The sequence below is a fragment of the Siphateles boraxobius genome, unplaced genomic scaffold (assembly GCF_051911475.1).
Source record: "Siphateles boraxobius isolate OS27281-9 unplaced genomic scaffold, OSU_SipBor_1 25, whole genome shotgun sequence".
NCBI classification, from domain to species: domain Eukaryota; kingdom Metazoa; phylum Chordata; class Actinopteri; order Cypriniformes; family Leuciscidae; genus Siphateles; species Siphateles boraxobius.
Window position 1 is genome coordinate 38442501 of NW_027508866.1, and position 22500 is coordinate 38465000.

Genomic DNA, 22500 nt, shown 5'->3' on the forward strand with positions numbered 1-22500 from the left:
CAATTGATTTTTTCCTTATATGGGCATTTTTACCTTTATAAAGCCATTTTTAAAACCTAATTATATGCATGCATCATCTTTTGTGGAAGTTTCATAAATTTAATCAAATTCAATTATAATAATAAGACACATTAGGGCTGTTACCAATCAAATGAAATCAGTATCAACAAAATTCATCTTTGCAATATTGAATATTGATATTTGAATTTATTTAAAACAAGAAAAACTAGTTTAAATGTGAAATTGAAACGGCCAGTAGGGGGCAGCGAGTCACTGTTAACTGATCATGTTAGCGGGAGAACGTTTGTTTGTTACGTCATGTTGAACAGTGCACATCTGAAGGAAATACATTAAATACAATACTTTAATATATCAGTCACATTTCCTTATTGGGCCGATACTGATAACATTAATGATGAACATATATCGGCCGATGCTGATATGGTGACAGATATATAGTTTTGATGATCGTGTGAATCATGTGCATTTGTTCTGAATTTCATCTCTATATTTCTCATTTATAATGCATCTGTAAAGTGTGAATATGCTTTCCGAATCATGGAGTCTCCTCCACTGCAGAAGCTTTATTGGAAATAATATAATTCTGTGAACATCAGCTATATGAGAGTGTTTTTAGTGAGCAGAGGTTTATTTGAGTGTGGTTTCGGGGAAACTCAAGGTCTGCTCATTTATTGTCTCTGGAATGAATGGGATGGATTGGTGATGTGGCTGATTCTGTGTGATTTACGAGTCGTTGATCAGAGCGTCTCTCTCTCTCTCTCTCTGTAAATCAGGATAATCTGAAACAGGGAGGATGCTGAAATAAAATATTTGATCTATTTCCTCCCCATATTTTCTCCGTGTGATATGAATAATTGATTTGCCGGCTGCAGTATTTGGCTTCACACCGTTTGCAAATGAATCACTGAACGTGCTTTTGTTTGCTGTTTTGTCTCCGAGTCGTGATTGTGAAGAGCGTCGCATCTTCTTCCTGTGAAACACAAAACTAGGAGACGTCCGTGATAAAATAAAACGGTCAGTCTGTCTCAAGTGCTCTGAAAAGTTGCTTGTTTGACCTTTTTCACAGTTTTTCCCCATTTTATTATATCTATGTATTGGTATTGCAAAACCACCAGTTTTTATAGTTGTTTTATTTGGTTTTACCGCAGCGTCTTTATGTAATGATGCTGAAAACATTCTGTTGTAGGATTTACTTGCACGCAGAAATTGCTAGTAAATTTCACAGATAATCTCAAAGAAACAGCAAGTAACACATTGAATTAAATGTGACATTTTGAAGTAGTAAGACTGAAAGACTTGCGTATTATATACTAATATACTTATTATACGCATATAAGATTGCGTATCAGTTTGAGTCTCTTCGAGTGAGTGTCTAGTGCACATGCAGAACATCTTGGTTTCGTGGAGAAGTGTGTGTTTTACTCCCTCGTGTCGTTTCAAACCTGTAGGACTTGCTTGTTTTTGTGGAACACAAAAGAAGATATTTTGAAAAAGTGTTTTTTGGACGTATAATGAAAGTCAATCGGGTCCAAAGTTGTTTTAGAACACAGACTTTCATTGTGTGAATATTTTTTTAATATATTCTTTATTTACTTAATATTATCGATTTGACTGAATCATATGAGAACAAAACCTGATCTGAATAATGGCAGCATTGTCTTCTGTAGAGCTGAAATTGAATTTGAAATGTGTTATTTTCCTGTTTATTACTGTGAAAGCCAAACGTTCATCTAGTAAAAGAACGTTCATTAAAAGTTATCTAGTCCTAAAACATTCGCACTAAAACATTATACATCATTCATTCATGGAACGTTTTCTTCTGAAATGTTTTAGTTTGTACGTTTGTACGTTTCAGAAGGTGCGGAGAACATTGTAACGTTCATAATGATTGAAGAATGGATGGTTCACTTCAAAACATTCAGAAATAACGTATTTTAGTTTGCTGGGTTGAGAGTTGGTGTTGTATAAAGCATTATAGAAATACAGCTTACTGATGTGAGTAAATGATGCAGAAGATCACTTCTCTCTGGTTGTGTGTGGTTGTTGTTGTGTAGTGTGTGTTTAGTGGAACACACCCTGACACATGTGAATGCGAACAGCTCCCGGATAAAGCCGGAATGAGCTTCAGGCGCGCGGAGAGGAATGAAGCGGTAAACCGAGACAGCACTGCCTGATTGAAAGCATGTGTGTGTTCACGTGAGTGTGTGTGTTCGTCCTGTCCTGTTGTGTTGTGTTGTGTGACGGCCTGCAGACTGCAAATTAAAGCAGCCAGTAAATCTGCTGTTATAGGCAGTGAAAACTAATTTTAGAGCGCAGCGCGTGTGTGTTTTACAGGCCGTGAACCTCGTCACGTGTGTGTGTTTCTCCATCTGTGGGTCAAACTGGACTCGGACCCAATATATATATATATAGGTGCTTATTTTATTTATTTATTTTTACCCAAATTCTGTATTTTCCATTTTAAACTCAAGATAAGTGGAATTAGTGAAAGATCTATTCTTACGTATTGTAGCTTGTTTCCGCCACAGAATGAAAAAAAGAAAAAGGTAGCCATGTCAGAATTCCATGTTTCTATCTCGCAATATAAACAGAATTGTAAACAGGCAATTCTGGAAAAAAAAGTCAGTCTTTTTTTCCTTAGAACTGGACTTTATAACTCGCAATTGCTCTTCAGTAATTTTTGACTGAAAATTTGTTCTAATTTAAAAAAGAAAAATGTTTTTACTTCATCGGAATGATACGAAACTTTATAAAGCTTTTGGCACTTAGTATGTGAACACAAAAAATCATGGTCATGATTGGAACAGGTTAAACGCTCCTGAAAACAATATTCACACTTGTGCTCCTCGCGGTCAGGAACGACGCATTGGAAATGAATGAGAGTTTCCTCTAGTGGAAGCGTCTGGAACTGCAGCCGAACAACATCTCACTGAAACATCATTTTCTCAGATATCAGGCTCAACTTGTTTAGATTTATGGCTTTGATTTCCTCACAGTTTTAGAGTAAAACATGTTTTTTAAAAATATATTTCATTTAAAATTTTAAAATAGCATTTTGTGTATTTTTCATAACAATAATTGTAAAATTCTAAAGTTCCATTTTTAAAACTTTTTTCGCTTCAGCAATAATCTGCCAAGTGTCGTCTTTAAGAAGAGATCAAACTTCAGTCTGTGCTTTAAAGCATTCAAGGTTTACGACAATTTAAGTTGGACATTTAATTTTCAGGTCTATGCTCAAAATGTGAATAAATGGATTATAAATACAGTGTAAATATAATTTAGTACCATAAAATCCTCTAAAAATACAAAATATTAAAGGGGTGGTTGATTGCGATTTCACTTTTTCATGTTAAATAGTGTGTAATGTTGCATGAACAGTATCTGCAAAGTTTCTGCGCTGAAAGTTCAACATAAGCAGAAATATCGTCTTTTAAATATCAGGAAGTTTAATGCCTACAGAAACGACTCGAATGGGACTACGACGAGATACTCCCGGGTTTTATACGTAACTAACCCATAATCAACCCTCCCTCCGGAATATGCAGAAAAGGGGGCGTGGCCATATTTCTGCTGCTTTGTGGAAGAGTTAGAGTTATAGTGGAGAGTCATGCCGTCGAGAGTGTGTTATTTTAACCCAGCTGTCAGCTCTTCTGTGTTCGGCTTCCTACGGACGCTGTAGTTCGTCAACAATGGCTACAATTTATGTTTGATTATGTTCCTGAAAATGACGTGATTTATCTCTCTGTGCTGCGCATTTTACGGAAGACAGCTTCCAGAATCTCCACGAATTCAATGTCGGATTCAACAACAAACTGTTACTAAAACATGAAGCAGTTCCAGCTTTAAAACCAGAGGCAGCAGTTGTTGGGCCACAACCTTCTCATTTATGAAAAATAAGGCTTTAAAAAAACAACAACACAAAGACATGTTATATTGCACCCCATAAACACAATCATGCAAAGAAAAAAAGCAGTAAACACCCCTTTAAATAAAAATCATTATCAAACTAAAATATATTCCTTTTATTGAATAAAAAAAAAACATTCAGTCTCTGTTTGAGCCACGTTACTGCAACTAACATCAGAAAATCATTTCTTGCTGCTTTAAAATCAATGTTAACTGAAATGATATGAAATATGAACTGCTGTGTTGGGTCAGTAGCTGGGTCAGAAGGACAGCAAGGCTGATGTGAATGTGAGCAGAGCTTGTGTTGGGTCAGTAGCTGGGTCAGAAAGACAGCAAGGCTGATGTGAATGTGAGGAGAGCTTGTGTTGGGTCAGTAACTGGGTCAGAAGGACAGCAAGGCTGATGTGAATGTGAGCAGGGCTTGTGTTGGGTCAGTAGCTGGGTCAGAAAGACAGCAAGGCTGATGTGAATGTGAGCAGAGCTTGTGTTGGGTCAGTAGCTGGGTCAGAAGGACAGCATGGCTGATGTGAATGTGAGCAGAGCTTGTGTTGGGTCAGTAACTGGGTCAGAAGGACAGCAAGGCTGATGTGAATGTGAGCAGGGCTTGTGTTGGGTCAGTAGCTGGGTCAGAAGGACAGCAAGGCTGATGTGAATGTGAGCAGAGCTTGTGTTGGGTCAGTAACTGGGTCAGAAGGACAGCATGGCTGATGTGAATGTGAGCAGAGCTTGTGTTGGGTCAGTAGCTGGGTCAGAAAGACAGCAAGGCTGATGTGAATGTGAGCAGAGCTTGTGTTGGGTCAGTAGCTGGGTCAGAAGGACAGCATGGCTGATGTGAATGTGAGCAGAGCTTGTGTTGGGTCAGTAACTGGGTCAGAAGGACAGCAAGGCTGATGTGAATGTGAGCAGAGCTTGTGTTGGGTCAGTAACTGGGTCAGAAGGACAGCATGGCTGATGTGAATGTGAGCAGAGCTTGTGTTGGGTCAGTAACTGGGTCAGAAGGACAGCAAGGCTGATGTGAATGTGAGCAGAGCTTGTGTTGGGTCAGTAGCTGGGTCAGAAGGACAGCAAGGCTGATGTGAATGTGAGCAGAGCTTGTGTTGGGTCAGTAGCTGGGTCAGAAGGACAGCAAGGCTGATGTGAGTGTGAGCAGAGCTTGTGTTGGGTCAGTAGCTGGGTCAGAAGGACAGCAAGGCTGATGTGAGTGTGAGCAGAGCTTGTGTTGGGTCAGTAACTGGGTCAGAAGGACAGCAAGGCTGATGTGAATGTGAGCAGAGCTTGTGTTGGGTCAGTAGCTGGGTCAGAAGGACAGCAAGGCTGATGTGAATGTAAGCAGAGCTTGTGTTGGGTCAGTAACTGGGTCAGAAGGACAGCATGGCTGATGTGACTGTGAACAGAGCTTGTGTTGGGTCAGTAGCTGGGTCAGAAGGACAGCAAGGCTGATGTGACTGTGAACAGAGCTTGTGTTGGGTCAGTAGCTGGGTCAGAAGGACAGCAAGGCTGATGTGAGTGTGAGCAGAGCTTGTGTTGGGTCAGTAACTGGGTCAGAAGGACAGCATGGCTGATGTGAATGTGAACAGAGCTTGTGATGGGTCAGTAGCTGGGTCAGAAAGACAGCAAGGCTGATGTGAATGTGAGCAGAGCTTGTGTTGGGTCAGTAGCTGGGTCAGAAGGACAGCATGGCTGATGTGAATGTGATCAGAGATTGTGTTGGGTCAGTAGCTGGGTCAGAAGGACAGCATGGCTGATGTGAATGTGAGCAGAGCTTGTGTTGGGTCAGTAACTGGGTCAGAAGGACAGCATGGCTGATGTGAATGTGAGCAGAGCTTGTGTTGGGTCAGTAGCTGGGTCAGAAGGACAGCAAGGCTGATGTGAATGTGAGCAGAGCTTGTGTTGGGTCAGTAACTGGGTCAGAAGGACAGCATGGCTGATGTGAATGTGAGCAGAGCTTGTGTTGGGTCAGTAGCTGGGTCAGAAAGACAGCAAGGCTGATGTGAATGTGAGCAGAGCTTGTGTTGGGTCAGTAGCTGGGTCAGAAGGACAGCATGGCTGATGTGAATGTGAGCAGAGCTTGTGTTGGGTCAGTAACTGGGTCAGAAGGACAGCAAGGCTGATGTGAATGTGAGCAGAGCTTGTGTTGGGTCAGTAACTGGGTCAGAAGGACAGCATGGCTGATGTGAATGTGAGCAGAGCTTGTGTTGGGTCAGTAACTGGGTCAGAAGGACAGCAAGGCTGATGTGAATGTGAGCAGAGCTTGTGTTGGGTCAGTAGCTGGGTCAGAAGGACAGCAAGGCTGATGTGAATGTGAGCAGAGCTTGTGTTGGGTCAGTAGCTGGGTCAGAAGGACAGCAAGGCTGATGTGAGTGTGAGCAGAGCTTGTGTTGGGTCAGTAGCTGGGTCAGAAGGACAGCATGGCTGATGTGAATGTGAACAGAGCTTGTGATGGGTTAGTAGCTGGGTCAGAAAGACAGCAAGGCTGATGTGAATGTGAGCAGAGCTTGTGTTGGGTCAGTAGCTGGGTCAGAAGGACAGCATGGCTGATGTGAATGTGATCAGAGATTGTGTTGGGTCAGTAGCTGGGTCAGAAGGACAGCATGGCTGATGTGAATGTGAGCAGAGCTTGTGTTGGGTCAGTAACTGGGTCAGAAGGACAGCATGGCTGATGTGAATGTGAGCAGAGCTTGTGTTGGGTCAGTAGCTGGGTCAGAAGGACAGCAAGGCTGATGTGAATGTGAGCAGAGCTTGTGTTGGGTCAGTAACTGGGTCAGAAGGACAGCATGGCTGATGTGAATGTGAGCAGAGCTTGTGTTGGGTCAGTAGCTGGGTCAGAAAGACAGCAAGGCTGATGTGAATGTGAGCAGAGCTTGTGTTGGGTCAGTAGCTGGGTCAGAAGGACAGCATGGCTGATGTGAATGTGAGCAGAGCTTGTGTTGGGTCAGTAACTGGGTCAGAAGGACAGCAAGGCTGATGTGAATGTGAGCAGAGCTTGTGTTGGGTCAGTAACTGGGTCAGAAGGACAGCATGGCTGATGTGAATGTGAGCAGAGCTTGTGTTGGGTCAGTAGCTGGGTCAGAAAGACAGCAAGGCTGATGTGAATGTGAGCAGAGCTTGTGTTGGGTCAGTAGCTGGGTCAGAAGGACAGCATGGCTGATGTGAATGTGAGCAGAGCTTGTGTTGGGTCAGTAACTGGGTCAGAAGGACAGCAAGGCTGATGTGAATGTGAGCAGAGCTTGTGTTGGGTCAGTAACTGGGTCAGAAGGACAGCATGGCTGATGTGAATGTGAGCAGAGCTTGTGTTGGGTCAGTAACTGGGTCAGAAGGACAGCAAGGCTGATGTGAATGTGAGCAGAGCTTGTGTTGGGTCAGTAGCTGGGTCAGAAGGACAGCAAGGCTGATGTGAATGTGAGCAGAGCTTGTGTTGGGTCAGTAGCTGGGTCAGAAGGACAGCAAGGCTGATGTGAGTGTGAGCAGAGCTTGTGTTGGGTCAGTAGCTGGGTCAGAAGGACAGCAAGGCTGATGTGAGTGTGAGCAGAGCTTGTGTTGGGTCAGTAACTGGGTCAGAAGGACAGCAAGGCTGATGTGAATGTGAGCAGAGCTTGTGTTGGGTCAGTAGCTGGGTCAGAAGGACAGCAAGGCTGATGTGAATGTAAGCAGAGCTTGTGTTGGGTCAGTAACTGGGTCAGAAGGACAGCATGGCTGATGTGACTGTGAACAGAGCTTGTGTTGGGTCAGTAGCTGGGTCAGAAGGACAGCAAGGCTGATGTGACTGTGAACAGAGCTTGTGTTGGGTCAGTAGCTGGGTCAGAAGGACAGCAAGGCTGATGTGAGTGTGAGCAGAGCTTGTGTTGGGTCAGTAACTGGGTCAGAAGGACAGCATGGCTGATGTGAATGTGAACAGAGCTTGTGATGGGTCAGTAGCTGGGTCAGAAAGACAGCAAGGCTGATGTGAATGTGAGCAGAGCTTGTGTTGGGTCAGTAGCTGGGTCAGAAGGACAGCATGGCTGATGTGAATGTGATCAGAGATTGTGTTGGGTCAGTAGCTGGGTCAGAAGGACAGCATGGCTGATGTGAATGTGAGCAGAGCTTGTGTTGGGTCAGTAGCTGGGTCAGAAGGACAGCAAGGCTGATGTGACTGTGAGCAGAGCTTGTGTTGGGTCAGTTACTGGGTCAGAAGGACAGCATGGCTGATGTGAATGTGAACAGAGCTTGTGTTGGGTCAGTAGCTGGGTCAGAAGGACAGCAAGGATGATGTGAATGTGAGCAGAGCTTGTGTTGGGTCAGTAGCTGGGTCAGAAGGACAGCATGGCTGATGTGAATGTGATCAGAGGTTGTGTTGGGTCAGTAGCTGGGTCAGAAGGACAGCATGGCTGATGTGAATGTGAGCAGAGCTTGTGTTGGGTCAGTAGCTGGGTCAGAAGGACAGCAAGGCTGATGTGAATTGAGCAGAGCTTGTGTTGGGTCAGTAGCTGGGTCAGAAGGACAGCAAGGCTGATGTGACTGTGAACAGAGCTTGTGTTGGGTCAGTAGCTGGGTCAGAAGGACAGCAAGGCTGATGTGAATGTGAGCAGAGCTTGTGTTGGGTCAGTAGCTGGGTCAGAAGGACAGCATGGCTGATGTGAATGTGAGCAGAGCTTGTTTTGGGTCTGTAGCTGGGTCAGAAGGACAGCAAGGCTGATGTGAATGTGAGCAGAGCTTGTGTTGGGTGAGTAACTGGGTCAGAATGACAGCAAGGCTGATGTGAATGTGATCAGAGGTTGTGTTGGGTCAGTAGCTGGGTCAGAAGGACAGCATGGCTGATGTGAATGTGAGCAGAGCTTGTGTTGTGTCAGTAGCTGGGTCAGAACGACAGCAAGGCTGATGTGATTGTGAGCAGAGCTTGTGTTGGGTCAGTAGCTGGGTCAGAAGGACAGCAAGGCTGATGTGACTGTGAACAGAGCTTGTGTTGGGTCAGTAGCTGGGTCAGAAGGACAGCATGGCTGATGTGAATGTGAGCAGAGCTTGTGTTGGGTCAGTAGCTGGGTCAGAAGGACAGCATGGCTGATGTGAATGTGATCAGAGGTTGTGTTGGGTCAGTAGCTGGGTCAGAAGGACAGCATGGCTGATGTGAATGTGAGCAGAGCTTGTGTTGGGTCAGTAACTGGGTCAGAAGGACAGCAAGGCTGATGTGAATGTGAGCAGAGCTTGTGTTGGGTCAGTAACTGGGTCAGAAGGACAGCATGGCTGATGTGAATGTGAGCAGAGCTTGTGTTGGGTCAGTAGCTGGGTCAGAAAGACAGCAAGGCTGATGTGAATGTGAGCAGAGCTTGTGTTGGGTCAGTAGCTGGGTCAGAAGGACAGCATGGCTGATGTGAATGTGAGCAGAGCTTGTGTTGGGTCAGTAACTGGGTCAGAAGGACAGCAAGGCTGATGTGAATGTGAGCAGAGCTTGTGTTGGGTCAGTAACTGGGTCAGAAGGACAGCATGGCTGATGTGAATGTGAGCAGAGCTTGTGTTGGGTCAGTAACTGGGTCAGAAGGACAGCAAGGCTGATGTGAATGTGAGCAGAGCTTGTGTTGGGTCAGTAGCTGGGTCAGAAGGACAGCAAGGCTGATGTGAATGTGAGCAGAGCTTGTGTTGGGTCAGTAGCTGGGTCAGAAGGACAGCAAGGCTGATGTGAGTGTGAGCAGAGCTTGTGTTGGGTCAGTAGCTGGGTCAGAAGGACAGCAAGGCTGATGTGAGTGTGAGCAGAGCTTGTGTTGGGTCAGTAACTGGGTCAGAAGGACAGCAAGGCTGATGTGAATGTGAGCAGAGCTTGTGTTGGGTCAGTAGCTGGGTCAGAAGGACAGCAAGGCTGATGTGAATGTAAGCAGAGCTTGTGTTGGGTCAGTAACTGGGTCAGAAGGACAGCATGGCTGATGTGACTGTGAACAGAGCTTGTGTTGGGTCAGTAGCTGGGTCAGAAGGACAGCAAGGCTGATGTGACTGTGAACAGAGCTTGTGTTGGGTCAGTAGCTGGGTCAGAAGGACAGCAAGGCTGATGTGAGTGTGAGCAGAGCTTGTGTTGGGTCAGTAACTGGGTCAGAAGGACAGCATGGCTGATGTGAATGTGAACAGAGCTTGTGATGGGTCAGTAGCTGGGTCAGAAAGACAGCAAGGCTGATGTGAATGTGAGCAGAGCTTGTGTTGGGTCAGTAGCTGGGTCAGAAGGACAGCATGGCTGATGTGAATGTGATCAGAGATTGTGTTGGGTCAGTAGCTGGGTCAGAAGGACAGCATGGCTGATGTGAATGTGAGCAGAGCTTGTGTTGGGTCAGTAGCTGGGTCAGAAGGACAGCAAGGCTGATGTGACTGTGAGCAGAGCTTGTGTTGGGTCAGTTACTGGGTCAGAAGGACAGCATGGCTGATGTGAATGTGAACAGAGCTTGTGTTGGGTCAGTAGCTGGGTCAGAAGGACAGCAAGGATGATGTGAATGTGAGCAGAGCTTGTGTTGGGTCAGTAGCTGGGTCAGAAGGACAGCATGGCTGATGTGAATGTGATCAGAGGTTGTGTTGGGTCAGTAGCTGGGTCAGAAGGACAGCATGGCTGATGTGAATGTGAGCAGAGCTTGTGTTGGGTCAGTAGCTGGGTCAGAAGGACAGCAAGGCTGATGTGAATGTGAGCAGAGCTTGTGTTGGGTCAGTAGCTGGGTCAGAAGGACAGCAAGGCTGATGTGACTGTGAACAGAGCTTGTGTTGGGTCAGTAGCTGGGTCAGAAGGACAGCAAGGCTGATGTGAATGTGAGCAGAGCTTGTGTTGGGTCAGTAGCTGGGTCAGAAGGACAGCATGGCTGATGTGAATGTGAGCAGAGCTTGTTTTGGGTCTGTAGCTGGGTCAGAAGGACAGCAAGGCTGATGTGAATGTGAGCAGAGCTTGTGTTGGGTGAGTAACTGGGTCAGAATGACAGCAAGGCTGATGTGAATGTGATCAGAGGTTGTGTTGGGTCAGTAGCTGGGTCAGAAGGACAGCATGGCTGATGTGAATGTGAGCAGAGCTTGTGTTGTGTCAGTAGCTGGGTCAGAACGACAGCAAGGCTGATGTGATTGTGAGCAGAGCTTGTGTTGGGTCAGTAGCTGGGTCAGAAGGACAGCAAGGCTGATGTGACTGTGAACAGAGCTTGTGTTGGGTCAGTAGCTGGGTCAGAAGGACAGCATGGCTGATGTGAATGTGAGCAGAGCTTGTGTTGGGTCAGTAGTTGGGTCAGAAGGACAGCATGGCTGATGTGAATGTGATCAGAGGTTGTATTGGGTCATTAGTTGAGTCAGAAGGACAGCATGGCTGATGTGAATGTGAGCAGAGCTTGTGTTGGGTCAGTAGCTGGGTCAGAAGGACAGCATGGCTGATGTGAATGTGAGCAGAGCTTCTGTTGGGTCAGTAGCTGGGTCAGAACAGCAAGGCTGATGTGAATGTGAGCAGAGCTTGTGTTGGGTCAGCAACTGGGTCAGAATGACAGCATGGCTGATGTGAATGTGAGGAGAGCTTGAGTTGGGTCAGTAACTGGGTCAGAAGGACAGCAAGGCTGATGTGACTGTGAACAGAGCTTGGTTGGGTCAGTAGCTGGGTCAGAAGGACAGCATGGCTTATGTGAATGTGAGCAGAGCTTGTGTTGGGTCAGTAGCTGGGTCAGAAGGACAGCAAGGCTGATGTGAATGTGAGCAGAGCTTTTGTTGGGTCAGTAACTGGGTCAGAAGGACAGCAAGGCTGATGTGAATGTGAGTAGAGCTTGTGTTGGGTCAGTAACTGGGTCAGAATGACAGCATGGCTGATGTGAATGTGAGCAGAGCTTGTGTTGGGTCAGTAACTGGGTCAGAAGGACAGCAAGGCTGATGTGAATGTGAGCAGAGCTTGTGTTGGGTCAGTAACTGGGTCAGAAGGACAGCAAGGCTGATGTGAATGTGAGCAGAGCTTGTGTTGGGTCAGTAGCTGGGTCAGAAGGACAGCATGGCTGATGTGAATGTGAGCAGAGCTTGTGTTGGGTCAGTAGCTGGGTCAGAAGGACAGCAAGGCTGATGTGACTGTGAACAGAGCTTGTGTTGGGTCAGTAACTGGGTCAGAAGGACAGCAAGGCTGAAGTGACTCTGAACAGAGCTTGTGTTGGGTCAGTAGACTGGGTCAGAAGGACAGCATGGCTGTTTTGAATGTGAGCAGAGCTTGTGTTGGGTCAGTAGCTGGGTCAGAAGGACAGCATGGCTGATGTGAATGTGAGCAGAGCTTGTGTTGGGTCAGTAGCTGGGTCAGAAGGACAGCAAGGCTGATGTGAATGTGAGCAGAGCTTGTGTTGGGTCAGTAGCTGGGTCAGAAGGACAGCAAGGCTGATGTGAATGTGAGCAGAGCTTGTGTTGGGTCAGTAGCTGGGTCAGAAGGACAGCATGGCTGATGTGAATGTGAGCAGAGCTTGTTTTGGGTCTGTAGCTGGGTCAGAAGGACAGCAAGGCTGATGTGAATGTGAGCAGAGCTTGTGTTGGGTGAGTAACTGGGTCAGAATGACAGCAAGGCTGATGTGAATGTGATCAGAGGTTGTGTTGGGTCAGTAGCTGGGTCAGAAGGACAGCAAGGCTGATGTGAATGTGAGCAGAGCTTTGTGTTTGGTCAGTAGCTGGGTCAGAAGGACAGCAAGGCTGATGTGAATGTGAGCAGAGCTTGTGTTGTGTCAGTAGCTGGGTCAGAACGACAGCAAGGCTGATGTGATTGTGAGCAGAGCTTGTGTTGGGTCAGTAGCTGGGTCAGAAGGACAGCAAGGCTGATGTGACTGTGAACAGAGCTTGTGTTGGGTCAGTAGCTGGGTCAGAAGGACAGCATGGCTGATGTGAATGTGAGCAGAGCTTGTGTTGGGTCAGTAGCTGGGTCAGAAGGACAGCATGGCTGATGTGAATGTGATCAGAGGTTGTATTGGGTCATTAGTTGAGTCAGAAGGACAGCATGGCTGATGTGAATGTGAGCAGAGCTTGTGTTGGGTCAGTAGCTGGGTCAGAAGGACAGCATGGCTGATGTGAATGTGAGCAGAGCTTCTGTTGGGTCAGTAGCTGGGTCAGAACAGCAAGGCTGATGTGAATGTGAGCAGAGCTTGTGTTGGGTCAGCAACTGGGTCAGAATGACAGCATGGCTGATGTGAATGTGAGGAGAGCTTGAGTTGGGTCAGTAACTGGGTCAGAAGGACAGCAAGGCTGATGTGACTGTGAACAGAGCTTGGTTGGGTCAGTAGCTGGGTCAGAAGGACAGCATGGCTTATGTGAATGTGAGCAGAGCTTGTGTTGGGTCAGTAGCTGGGTCAGAAGGACAGCAAGGCTGATGTGAATGTGAGCAGAGCTTTTGTTGGGTCAGTAACTGGGTCAGAAGGACAGCAAGGCTGATGTGAATGTGAGTAGAGCTTGTGTTGGGTCAGTAACTGGGTCAGAATGACAGCATGGCTGATGTGAATGTGAGCAGAGCTTGTGTTGGGTCAGTAACTGGGTCAGAAGGACAGCAAGGCTGATGTGAATGTGAGCAGAGCTTGTGTTGGGTCAGTAACTGGGTCAGAAGGACAGCAAGGCTGATGTGAATGTGAGCAGAGCTTGTGTTGGGTCAGTAGCTGGGTCAGAAGGACAGCATGGCTGATGTGAATGTGAGCAGAGCTTGTGTTGGGTCAGTAGCTGGGTCAGAAGGACAGCAAGGCTGATGTGACTGTGAACAGAGCTTGTGTTGGGTCAGTAACTGGGTCAGAAGGACAGCAAGGCTGAAGTGACTCTGAACAGAGCTTGTGTTGGGTCAGTAACTGGGTCAGAATGACAGCATGGCTGATGTGAATGTGAGCAGAGCTTGTGTTGGGTCAGTAGCTGGGTCAGAAGGACAGCATGGCTGATGTGAATGTGAGCAGAGCTTGTGTTGGGTCAGTAACTGGGTCAGAATGACAGCATGGCTTATGTGAATGTGAGCAGAGCTTGTGTTGGGTCAGTAACTGGGTCAGAAGGACAGCAAGGCTGATGTGAATGTGAGCAGAGCTTGTGTTGGGTCAGTAACTGGGTCAGAAGGACAGCAAGGCTGATGTGAATGTGAGCAGAGCTTGTGTTGGGTCAGTAACTGGGTCAGAAGGACAGCAAGGCTGATGTGAATGTGAGCAGAGCTTGTGTTGGGTCAGTAACTGGGTCAGAAGGACAGCAAGGCTGATGTGAATGTGAGCAGAGCTTGTGTTGGGTCAGTAACTGGGTCAGAAGGACAGCAAGGCTGATGTGAGTGTGAGCAGAGCTTGTGTTGGGTCAGTAACTGGGTCAGAAGGACAGCATGGCTGATGTGAATGTGAGCAGAAGTTGTGTTGGGTCAGTAGACTGGGTCAGAAGGACAGCATGGCTGTTTTGAATGTGAGCAGAGCTTGTGTTGGGTCAGTAGCTGGGTCAGAAGGACAGCATGGCTGATGTGAATGTGAGCAGAGCTTGTGTTGGGTCAGTAGCTGGGTCAGAAGGACAGCAAGGCTGATGTGAATGTGAGCAGAGCTTGTGTTGGGTGAGTAGCTGGGTCAGACTGAAACAGAAGCACTGAGTCAGAACTCTCACGTTTGGACACGTGTGTGTTTCTCCTGGACTCCAGCACACAGTAGCTGTGATGTTTGGTGCTGGTTCTGTCCGACCCAACGGTGCTGGTACCATGACAACGGTCCTGAACAACGGGATTGTGGGAAACTCTTGGATCTGAGGAACGTTTCGTCTTCCTGACGATGAGCTCGTATTTTCCTCTAGTAGGCCTATAGAAACCACTGAGCTCATGTACAGTACTCAACATTTCAAGTGATCAAAACCTTTCATCAAAGTTATACATGTTGAACAAACTCATTCTACAACTTTGATGGACTGTTTTGATCCACTTTAAATGTTGACTACTGTAGTTCAGATGTGCATCTCATTGAAATGTGAATTTCATTTGCATAATAATTGATTATTAATCTCTGCTGACCCACCTAACTAACAAAATATCTTCTCAGAATTTTTGCTTTAAGTTATGAAAATTGTATTTATGAATGTTCAAAATGTCCATTTTTTTTTAAGAAAAAATTATTCTATAAATGTTTTTTCTTGGTTATGTGAACATAATAGGAACAATTAAATTGTATCATTCTTCAAACATTATGGTAGCGTTACTTTTGAATGTTCTCTGAACTTTCTGAAACAAGTAGTAACATTTAAAAAATGTTAGAAGAAGATCCAACTAAATTTTTTAGGAAAATACACTCTATGAATAATGCATAAATAATGTTTTTGTGCTAATGTGTTGAAAACATTATTAAAGACCAGATAACATTGAACGAGCGTTGTATTAACGGCCCTGTGTTTGCTGTGCATGAGCCTCGGCATTACATTTTAATCTTTATTTCTTTATGCTTTATAGCTATTTAGTTCTCTTACGAGAGGTTCTCTCGTATTGCGTAAGTTGCTTACACTACGGGTAAAGTCATCTTTTCTCGAGATATGAAGCCAAAAAATTATCCTTAATATTGTATTTATTGTCAACGCAGTGCAGCAGCTAGCAGACCTAGAGCAGGCTGTCTAGCGTGCTCATTGGCTGCCCTGCGGCTACTGCAGCAGCCTACCACTGAGCCTCGCGTGACGTCACGTCCAGTGAGGACGCTTTGCGCCCTCTACGTGTCACAGCCTGCCAGAATGGGTGTGGCTTAGCGTATAAAAGAGAGGCTCGGAGGCTGCTACCCTGATTTTTCATCTCTTCAGCGAAGCTCTACGCATTGCTGGATCCTGAGAGTAGCCGCCGCCATTGAAACCAGCGACCAGCAAGCAGAGGAAAGCGTCTGAGGAAGCCGGTCGTCTTCGCCGCTTTCAGCCTTCCGTGCCAGCTACGCTATTTGGCGACGAGTATCCTTTTGCTCTTCGCTGTATGTGTTCGCCTCCGCGACACACTCACACTAAAAGAGCGCGAGGCGTTTCTATAAAAATGCCTCGCACTTCCTGTTGCTCGTGCCGAGCCCCGCTCAGTGCCGGAGACCGTCACGTGATCTGCGCTCTCTGCCTGGGCCCAGAACACGCAGCCCTCACTCTTGCTTCGGGAGGCTGCGTCCACTGCGAGGAGCTTCCGATCTCGACCCTGCGGGCTCGACTCGATGCCTTCAATGTCAAGGCTGTCACTCCGCCCTCTTCTGGACCGCGCAAGAAGAAGAGCAGTTCTCAGAGACCACCGGAGCCTAAGGTCACAGTTAAATGCTCGCTGGAGCCCCTCCTTCGAGCTTCTCTCTCTCCTTCTCCGCCCCTCCTGGACGCGCAGCTGCCGGCTTCGGCCCTCACTGCCGTCGTTTCAGGTCACGAGGCGGAAGGAGACGCCGCGGGTGATAGCTGTTCTATACTGGCCTCGGACAGTGAGGAGTGGTCGGGTTCTCATCACTCCGCCTCCTCGATCCAGGATTCCGGCCGGACTCGGGCTGGCGTGGACGCGGAGCTTATGCGCCTCCTGTCTAAGGCCGTCGACCAACTCGGCCTTGAGTGGTCACCGCCGAAGGAGCCCTCACCTAACAGACTCGACGGCTGTTTTCTACATCGCCGCCGCCAAGCGCCCGCTTCCAGGTCTTCACCTTTTCTGCCGGAGCTCCTCACAGAGCTTTCTAAATTGTGGAATGCACCATTCTCCGCGAGACTCCACTCAAATGTCTCCTCGATGCTCTCCAAGGTGGACGGCGCCGCCGAGAAGGGATACAATTCTATTCCCCCAGTGGAGGAGGCGGTAGCAGCGCACCTTTGTCCGCCCTCCGCGAGATGGCGCTCAAAGTCTGCCCTCCCGTCTAAAGCCTGCAGGACCACGTCAGCTCTTGTTGGCACCGCGTTTTAAGCCGCCGGACAGGCCGCGTCCTCCCTGCACTCTATGGCTGTTCCCCAGATCCTTCAGGCCGATCTCCTCCGCGAGTGGGACGAGAAGGGCTCGGTTTCAGCTGCTGTCACGGATTTAAGAAGCAAGACGGACCTTTCCCTTCGTGCCACAAAATCCGCAGCTCAGGCTATCGGAAGATGCATGGCTTCACTCACCGTCACAGAGAGGCACCTCTGGCTGACGCTCGCCGACATGAGGGAGTCCGAGCGCGCCGCGTTTCTCAACGCGCCACTCTCCCCCACTGGTCTCTTCGGCCCAGCGAGAACGGGATCGTCGACTACTTCTCCGAAGTGCAAAAGACCTCGCAGACCATGAATCTCTTCCTGCCTCGACGCTATTCACTACAGTTCGCTCGCCGTCCCTCGCGCTTTCGAGCACGGACCGTGACGAAAGTGAATACAGAAGTAGCACATCTACTCCGCGCAGAAATAATGAAACTGTTGTGCAAAGGGGCCATAGAACCGGTACCTCCTTCTCGGAGCGAGTCATGCTTTTACAGCCGTTATTTTCTCATACCCAAGAAGGACGGAGCCCTCAGACCTATCTTAGATCTGGGATATTTGAACAAAGCTCTCATGAGAAGACCGTTCAAAATGCTCACGACCAGACAACTTCTCGCGCAAATTCGCCCGAGGGACTGGTTTATCTCTCTCGATCTGAAAGACGCCTACTTTCAGATTCAGATAAAACCCCGTCACAGGCCATTCTTGAGTTTCACCTTCGACGGTCAGGTATATCAGTACACCGTGCATTCACAAAGTCCATGGAAACGGCTCTCGCCCCCTTGAGAAATCAGGGCATGCGGATTCTGAACTATATGGACGATTGGCTGATTCTGGCACAGAAAGAGATAGAACTGTTATCTCACAGAACAGTGCTTCTCAGTCATCTGGAAAGCCTGGGTCTCACAGTCAATTGGACCAAGAGCTCATTACTGCCCAGTCAGTTAGTTTCCTTTCTGGGAATAGAACTGGACTCTGTGGCTAAGACGGCTCGTTTATCGACACAGCGCGCGCGCCGTGTTCGACACCTGGCCGCATCTTTGCAGAAGGGTAGCATCGCTTTTCTGAAAACATTTCAGAGGATGCTGGGCTGTATGGCCTCAGCTGCATCAGTGCTTCAGCTGGGCCTACTGCGCATGCGGCCGCTGCAACGCTGGCTGAACGCTCTGGTGCCTCGCCGAGCATGGGCTGCAGGCCGCAGACAAATCAGAGTGACTCAGAGCTGCAATTCAGCTCTGCAGCCCTGGTTAGCGGCCGACTGGTACCAGCAGGGGGTGACGATGGGAGCTGTCTCTTATCGAAAGGTCATCTCGACGGACGCCTCCAATTTAGGTTGGGGCGCGCTCTTCCAGGGCAGACCGGTCTTTTGCCTGTGGTCAGACCGAGAGAAACGCCTTCATATAAACTGTCTGGAGATGTTAGCGGTCGAGAACGCGCTGAGGCGCTTCCGCCCGTTCATACAGGACCACCATGTTCTAGTCCGCTTGGACAACATGTCTGTGGTGTCCTACGTGAACCGTCAGGCGGTGTCAGATCCAGGAATCTCTGCGATCTGACGGAACGCCTCCTCGTTTGGTCTCAGCACTCACTGCGCTCGCTGAGGGCTGTGCATCTGCCGGGCCATCTGAACGACGGCCCAGACAGACTGCCCAGGGACAACGTTCCCCCGGGGGAATGGTCCCTGCACCCCCAAAAAGTCCAGTTACTATGGCGCCTTTTCGGCAAAGCGGAAGTCGACCTTTTTGCATTAAAAGACAACGCTCATTGTTTTCAAAGAACGAGGACGCGCTGGCCCAAATCTGGCCCAGCCGCCAGCTTTATGCTTTCCCTCCGATCTCAAGCCAAGACATGGCTATGTGCCATAAGTGATCGGCACTCCCTTCAGAGCTCAGGTCATTTCACTATGGGCTCTGCCAGCATTCGATAGCGAGAGCGATGTTAATCTCCTCTGCCCTGTCAGGGCGCTGAGGGTTTACATTACGCGCTCCGCCCCTTTCATGCCTGTTTTCCGCTTATCTGTGTTCCCCCGGGATTCCCTGGGACTCATGAAGTGGATGCTTGGTGTGCATCTAGAAGAGGGAACGAGTATTGCGTAACCTGCCGTGCTCGCGCCAATCTTTCGCCAAATTGAAACACGTGACCGTACTTTAAAACTTTTTCAAGTTCACTCACTTTTCAAATCACTATAGCCAAAACACGTCATGTGTAATTCAGCGTGACATCCACTTTTCATCTCAGGCATTAATGCAGTTGTTTAATTATCCAGTTTTGCGTAAATGTGGCGTCCAGGACAGTGCATTGTGGGATACATTATAATGTGCTCAGGTTTACTGCTGATGTAGCAGGACATCAGGGGGTTCTTATATGAAATTGTTCCTACATGATGTGCACTTAATACACACTGTTGGAGTGAGTGAGTTTAGTGTGTTATATTGTTATTCCAGACACACCCACTGAACTGCTCTTGTCCAATCAGAAGAGAGGAACGACCGACCGCAGACTGGCAGCAACGATTCTTTGAGAACACACAGACTGTCGGCCAAATGCCTTTCTCTCACACACACACACACACACACACACACACTCACATGCACGCACACACTCTCTCACACACGCATAGACACACACACACGTGGCTAATTTACTGAAAATATGCTAAGTGTTGTAATTCTTTACGGACGATTAGAGGCGTCTAATAAGACCACACACACACCTCACACACACACACACACCCTACACACACTCTCTCTCACACACACACACACACACACACACACACTCACGCACGCACACACTCTCGCACACACGCACACCTCACACACACTCTCTCTCTCCCTCTCTCTTTCACACACACACACACACACACACACACACACACTCTCTCTTACACACGCACACCACACACACACTCTCTCTCTATCTCTCTCTCTCATACACACACACACGCACGCACACAAACACACACACAAACACACATGCACACAATCTCAAACACATGCACACACACAGACACACTCTCTCTCTCTCACACACGTGCACACGCACAGACTCTCTCTCACACATGCACAGACACACACTCTCTCTCTCTCTCTCATACACACACCCACACACACACTCTCTCTCTCTCACACACATGCACAGACACACACACACACCTCACACATCTCTTTCTCTCTCACACACACACAAGGGCACACACACTCTTTCAGACAGACACACACACTCTCGCACACACACACACAGTCTAACACACACACACTCACACACTCTCTCACACACGCTCACACACACACACACACACACTCTCACACACGCAGACACACACACTAACACATACACACTCACACACTCTCTCTCTCACACACACACACACACACACACTCTCTCTCTCACACACACACACACACACACACACACACACACACACACACACACACGCACACACACACACTAACACATACACTCTCACACGCACACACACACACACACACACACTCTCTCACACACACACACACACACACTGAGCAAAAACAGAATTAGAGGTTTTGTTATTTATTTAATGCTTAGTATTGTGTTTATATGAGTGTGTGTTAAACTCACTAATAAGACCCTCACACTTGAAGCAGGAGCAGCAGGAATATAAAGATGAAATATGAGATAATCGACGTCGACATCGTTCATGCAGTTTCACACACTTTATTTTCCGGCTGAAGATTAGATGAGTGTGTGGTTTAATGCTGATTTGATGGTGTTGATGCCATGAGTGTGTGAGGAGACGACAGACGAGGATTTAGTTGTAGGTATTAGTGTATAGTTCAGTCCTGTGGTGTGTGTGTGTGTGTGTGTGTGTGTGTGTGTGTGTGTGTGTGTGTGTGTGTGTGTGTGTGTGTGTGTGTGTGTGTGTGTGTGTGTGTGTGTGTGTGTGTGTGTGTGTGTGTGTGTGTGTGTGTGTGTGCAGGGCCGGCACTAGCCATTTGGGTGCCCTAAGCACAAATGCTGGTATAAATATGTACAGTATATACATGCAAATATTTCTTAAATATATACGTGGATATGTGTGTGTATTTATATATACAAAATAATTATACACAGTACACACACATATATCATGTAGACACAAACTTTTATTTTGGATGCGATTAATCTTTTCCCAGCCCTAATAATTTGACAACTCTGTGAATATGAAAATATACAAACACTGAGATTGTGGGTTTTTTTTTCCTAATTGCAGTTTCACCAACAGATGTCGCTCTTGGGCCTTGGCCTATGAACCTCTTGAAAACGACCGCATTATCCGCATAGAACTACAACGAAAAAGCGTATCTAAGCGGTCTTCCTTTTCTTCTCAAACAAACTAACTGCATCTTAAACAGCCCAAGTTTCAAAATTTCCCGGGGGACAAACCCCCGGACCCCCGTTAAAATAAAAGATTCAACATGCAGGGCTAAAAAAGCCTGCCCCGGATCATTTGCACTACTAGCGACGCCCCCCTGGACATGCATACACGACGCAAGGGCGCCCGCGCTACAAAACTAACATTTTTATTTAAAACATTGTCTTACCTGCAAGCGACGCACGAGTATCATCCCGCTGTCTCTTCTTTTTCCTTTTTCCGCCCCGACTCTTGGTGCCTTTTCGAGGGCATGTCTGAGGTCGGTGTCTGCCAAATTTGACATTGATTGAGGCATGAACAGACCACTGGGAGGTGGGGAAGATGAGGGAGACTGGCACAGGAGATTCACCTTTCTCTCGACTAATTTGGTCTAGGCCTATATTACTGTTGTATTGCTTTTGTATATTAACATGCTTTAGACATTTTATTTGTTATTTATACTAGTAGCCTATTGTGATGATTTTTCACGACCCAGATTTTTTGGTGCCCCGTTGGTGCCCTACGCGCAGTGCGTGATGTGCGTGTGCGGAGCGCCGGCCTTGTGTGTGTGTGTGTGTGTGTGTGTGTGTGTGTGTGTGTGTGTGTGTGTGTGTGTGTGTGTTGACCAACACCATCACTGTCTTCAGAGAGAAACTAATGACGTCAAACACACAAACATCAGCTCATCATTGGAGACTCTCATCTGAAGCTGGATTTACACAACTGGACAGTGTTTAATGTGATAGTTTGGAAAACCCTGATATAGGATTTTTTTAACTAGCTGAAACTAATACAACTGTCCCACACTGAAGACACAGACTTTAAAAGAATATCCAACAGTGTTGTTGCTGAAAGTGTTTATCCATCTGTGTGTGTGTGTGTGTGTGTGTGTGTGTGTGTGTGTGTGTGTGTGTGTGTGTGTGTGTGTGTGTGTGCTTTAGGCTGCAGTGGTCAGATGTCTGATGTCTGCCGGCGGAAATGATCCAGACTGGAGCAGAACCAGTCATTCAAAAGGTACACACACACACACACACACACACACACACACACACACACACACAGATGGATGTGGAGTTCTGTCTGTCTGTCTGTCTATCTGTCTGTCTATCTGTCTGTCTATCTGTCTGTCTATCTGTCTGTCTATCTGTCTGTCTATCTGTCTGTCTATCTATATCTATCTGTCTGTCTATATATATATATATGTCTATCTGTCTGTCTATCTATCTGTCTGTCTGCCTATCTATCTGTCTGTCTATGTATCTATCTATCTATCTATCTATCTATCTATCTATCTATCTATCTATCTATCTATCTATCTGTCTGTCTGTCTGTCTGTCTGTCTGTCTGTC

General features: G+C 47.3%; 1 protein-coding gene across 2 annotated transcripts in view; it reads left to right on the forward strand.

Annotated features, from left to right (window-relative positions):
• Positions 1–22500, forward strand: part of erg (ETS transcription factor ERG) — a 75649-nt gene that overhangs the window by 2006 nt on the left and 51143 nt on the right. For both annotated transcript variants that reach the window (XM_077243852.1, XM_077243854.1), the window contains exon 2: positions 22093–22165. In XM_077243852.1, coding sequence (XP_077099967.1) covers positions 22130–22165 — 36 coding nt within the window. In that variant the 5' untranslated portion in view covers positions 22093–22129. The remainder of the gene's footprint in view (positions 1–22092; positions 22166–22500) is intronic.